This window comes from Halyomorpha halys, unplaced genomic scaffold, assembly GCF_000696795.3.
Source record: "Halyomorpha halys isolate HHAL.00 unplaced genomic scaffold, Hhal_1.1 Scaffold155.1, whole genome shotgun sequence".
Lineage (NCBI taxonomy): Eukaryota > Metazoa > Arthropoda > Insecta > Hemiptera > Pentatomidae > Halyomorpha > Halyomorpha halys.
Window position 1 is genome coordinate 1,335,293 of NW_027115270.1, and position 4,677 is coordinate 1,339,969.

General features: G+C 29.8%; 1 protein-coding gene across 1 annotated transcript; it reads right to left on the reverse strand.

The window, feature by feature from the left end:
- Positions 1-1,475: 1,475 nt before the first annotated feature.
- On the reverse strand, positions 1,476-4,453 carry LOC106678704 (uncharacterized protein T28D9.1). The gene is made up of 3 exons (XM_014417407.3): positions 4,175-4,453; positions 2,851-3,029; positions 1,476-2,418 (listed from the first exon to the last, which is right to left on the reverse strand). Exons 1-3 carry the CDS (start codon positions 4,198-4,200, stop codon positions 2,276-2,278), a joined length of 348 nt encoding a protein of 115 aa, XP_014272893.1. The 5' UTR covers positions 4,201-4,453; the 3' UTR covers positions 1,476-2,275.
- Between the last annotated feature and the right edge of the window lie 224 nt (positions 4,454-4,677).

A 4,677-nucleotide genomic window follows, 5' to 3' on the forward strand; every position in this document is an offset into this window, starting at 1 on the left:
ATATATATAATGTATATCAGTGTTCCAGTATAAATTTAAAAACATTTGTTTTTCTTGTTTTTTATTTAATTTAAAAAATCTTACTTGGTAGCTATTAAAATAAAAATAAATCAAACATAATCAAAAGAATTGCTTCTATTATCATGTGAACAGTGTAAAGTGAAAATCATTTTTGAACTACTTTATCTCAAATTTAGTTTTCTTTTTACTTTGTAATTAATATATTATGAAGTAAATTGCCATTTACTGGTTAATTTTAATTAAATAGGTTTTTGTTGAATCAAATTCTTCAATTTTATTTACTTAAAAATTTGAAGAACATACAACAAAAATAGTTTTAAAATATATATAAGATATTTGATTAATTGTATATAACATTTCTTGACAATTAGTAATATGTATCTTTGTGTGTTTTGAGGATCAATCAACTTGTAAACAGTATGTCAACCCCATACAGCTAACCAATCCTCAAGATCCATAAATATATATACAGTAATAATAAATGTATTTTCTGTTAAAGAACTTTTTATGTCTTCTAAAGCAATTTTAAAAAAATAACATTTGTCAAAAAGTAATTAATAGTTGATGGAAAAATTGAAGAAAAAAATGCAATGACACCTGCTCTCAGCAGATGGCACATAGTTCATCTACTAAAAGATCTCAATAAATCTAGAACTGAATTTTCAAGGCTTTATTTAAAAGCAAAGGTAATTTTTTAAACATGCTTAGACATCAGTACTTAACGCGTTAAGATATTTAAATGCATACCAACATTAGTTCTCAAATATGAAAAATAAAAATGGATTTAATTATTACTAGATGCATTAATATAGAAAGATATAAGGGCAGCTAGATAATATATTGTACAAATATTTAACTGAAAGCACATTTAAGATCTGGAAAACACTCTGATGCTGCATCAACATCTAATGAAATTTATGCCTTGTTGAAAGCTGGATAATGTTGTTAGTACATCTATAACTAGTTTCATCTTTCAGGAGAAAAATTTATAGAAGACATATAGGCCAGTACTCATATAAGAAAATTTTAACCCGCAAGTGGTAGCAGCAAAACAGTATCCACCGAATATGTTTACAACTTTCCTAATTTAGTAATCTGTAATCAAGAGAAAAGTATCTCAAGAAACTTTATGAGATACAAAAATAAAGGTTATTTAATACATATTGTTGTTTGCATATTTATAATTTAATAATATAATAGCACTTATCAATTTTTATCTCTGCTATAGGTTCTGTGAACTTTTTATTTCATAACCACACAGCAGTGGAATGATTTTCTAGAAGAATGATTTCTAGGCCTGGAATAGATTCAATAATTAAAATATATTTAATCAGGGTTTGATGATACAAGAATTGAAGGGAAAAATCTAGTGGCCTGTTTTTTATGAAACAAATCACTTTATTTACAAAAAAAATATAATAAATTAGGTTATTAGAAAAATAAAACAATTTACATAGGTTTGAAACTTATTTGTTTATTGAGTCACAACATACATACAGGTATCATTTTGAAACACTGGGTTTGTCGATGCGACAAATAATTCACAAGTCAAAACAAGTGTTCACTCAGATGTGTGTTATGATTGTCATTATAATAAAATGGTAGGAGAGAACTACTGCAGTCGAGATCTGTACAAATGGAACGTGCAAAAACAGATATTACACAAGCAATCAAACAAATGTAACATAAATATAAATTTTAGAAATATATAAAAGGATAAATTTAAAAACTATAACAATTCCTCAATTTCACAGGCAGTTGGGATAAATGCGTAGAGTTCATACAATATTAAATTATATGTAACACACACGACTGTCATACATACTTCAAGAACTATCGTTGAAATTAACCATGTAAAGGAATTATCATATTATACAACAGAAATAATACTGAAATTATGAGATGATATCTCAGAACTAAAATTCAAATTTTCCCAAATAAAAAAAATTCATAGCAACAAAAGATTTAAAACTATTTAGTACATCAAAAGAAAAAAAACAAGCTTTAGAACTAATTTGTACATAACTAAAAAAACCTCACAGGTACAACAGAAAACAAAGACTAACAACTAAATACACCATTCAGTAATTAGATAACTTCACAACCCCAAAAAAATGTTAGATATGTTCCATTTTTAAACTAAGTACAAAGGAATGATATAAAAAAATTTGTATTAAGTCACATATATTACAAATGCTGCATTTTGTAAACATAACACTGTATAACAGTCTAGATTAGTTTAAATTAAATGGTTTTAAGCTTTTGCTTCAGCTTCACCATTTTCAACTTTCTCTTCTAGTTTAGCCTTCTTTTCAGGACTTGCACCTTCAGCTGATTTCTCAGTAGTATCCCCACTGCCAACTTCAGATTTCCTCTTCTGTGGCAATGAGCACACATCTAAAACAGAAAATAAGATTTAATTTAACACATAAGGATGAAGGAATATATAATTTACATAAACATATAAGAATGTTAAGTTAATATTAAATAATATCCATATAAGATAAGCATTCATATATACATACATATTTTATGAGATTGGGCATACATTGATTATTAGACATACTTTGGTATACATTTATTGAAAATGATTCACAAACATTTAAAATACTCAGCTATTACAATCAGTAAAGTAATTAGGCAAACATGGAATTTAAAACTTAACACTAAATTAATTGAGTATTGGTGAGGGTCTAAAATAACAATACCCCAATTATAAAGTGACTCATTTAAAAAGTTCTAAAATTAAACTTAAATTAGGAAAACTAAAAATCTCAAACTCTAAATGTTTTAGAAAAAGAGTTACTAAATAGAATCAAAATTACTCACCAGTTGCATCTCCATTTTCTACAGGTTTTTCCTCGGTAGATTCTTCGGTTTTGCTGTGTCCATTTGTTTCTGGTTTATCTTCTGTCTTTTTCTCTTCCTTGGTTTCTTTCTCAGCAGCTGCTGGTTTTCTTTCACACACCACCTCCTTCTTTTCAGGCGAGCTTGCTGCCTGAGTTTCCCTTTGGAAAAAAAAATAATAATAATAATAACCTAGTATTTTTTAAACAATATATTGATTTGTTTAATTCCTGAGAGCTATTTAAATCCATCAGATTTTAATAAATTTATATTTCAACTTGACTCACAGTAGAGGGGGAGGGGGATGAATAAATAAGTTTATTATGTTTACATTTATAATAAACACAAATAACAATGATATTTGAATAACTATTTAAACAACACAAATAATTGTTAAGTGATGATTATACAGTTAGAATTCTCAATTACATATTACAAGTTTTAAATCGGCACGCTTCAATGAAAAAAATAAAAAACAAAATTTAAAAATGATAAAACACCGGTAAACAGACAAAACAGGAAATTATCGATTACACTTTCAAATATTCTATGAATGGCGCCATTCCAGGAGGGGATCACGCGCGCCAAAGCATGTTAGTTCACCGGTATTGATGTTTCTTTTCAAAAACAAATAATTTACAATTTCTCTTTTAAAACATCTAAGATAATTAACACGTAAAAAAAATGAGGTAATCTAAGTTTTAAGTTTCAATAACATTAAATTTGGTAATTAGGGATCGATAATTAGGTGCATTATCGCGGTTTTAGTAAATTTGTTAAATAAGTATTTAAAGCGAATTCTATCTATGAGGCTAACGTAACGGTTTAATTTAACGAACTGTTCTATTTAAAATAAAATCTTTTATTGAAATGTTACATTCTAAAGCATGCATGAAGTTTGAATTTGTATTTTAATAAGGTCTTGTGTTTGACATTAAATTGTTTATTAAAATAAATAGTAACTTAAAACTCAACGAGTCGGTAATGAGTTCAAATCGTAAAGCTCCGAAGGTAAACGATCATTACGTATGTGAGTGGAAAATTCCATTCTCACCCGACCGTTATTACAGCTTGGTTTTTTTTCCTCGTTCTCAATATGAGTCTGAATATTTAATAAACATCGGTTGCTGTCGATCAAAAAGTACATTATATTAACTTATTATTTGAAACTAGGAAACGAAAAGCCACCTAAATAACGGACGCTTTCGGCCATATTGCTCGAACCGGTACCCGCCAAAACAAAGGAATTTCTAAAATAACACTAAAAGAGAAAAAATTGAATAGTACTAAAAGGGAGATGGCTTACTTGGTTTCAGCTGATGTATCACTCATTATGGAACACTAAAAACACTGGTTCTACTTAAGAGAGACTATAGAGGTCCGCTTGTGAGCACAGAGAGAGTACCTTCCAGCCGGCGAGTTGGAAGAAGAAAGGCCCCGACGAGGGACGAGTACAGCATGCGCGGGTCGACAGATAGAGCGCACCACCTCCGATCACTGTAGAGAACTGTTGAGGACTTGGGGGTCTGTTCCGGTACGGTCTGTGGAGAGATGAGAACTGATCTCTCGGCCACCAGGCCCTGCGTCTCTCTCCCACCTCCGCCTGGCAACAGTGTTGCCACGCTCCACGGCTATTAGTTTGTCTCTTGCTCTTCTATATCTCTCTCCGGATAGCTTTATCATACTGTCAGCCACAGTTCAATTGTAAAAAATAAATATATACTCCCAACACGAGGAGGCCCCACACCTCCGGATTTAGAAATAGTACCATTTAGAATGGATATTTCATAAATAACAATAAACATTACA

Coding starts and splice junctions, on each gene's coding strand:
- LOC106678704 (XM_014417407.3), bottom strand. CDS start 4,200: ATGAGTGATACATCAGCTGAAACCAA. Junction 3,030..4,174: donor GATACATCAGCTGAAACCAA/GTAAGCCATCTC, acceptor TTTTTTCCAAAG/GGAAACTCAGGCAGCAAGCT. Junction 2,419..2,850: donor AGAAAATGGAGATGCAACTG/GTGAGTAATTTT, acceptor TTTCTGTTTTAG/ATGTGTGCTCATTGCCACAG.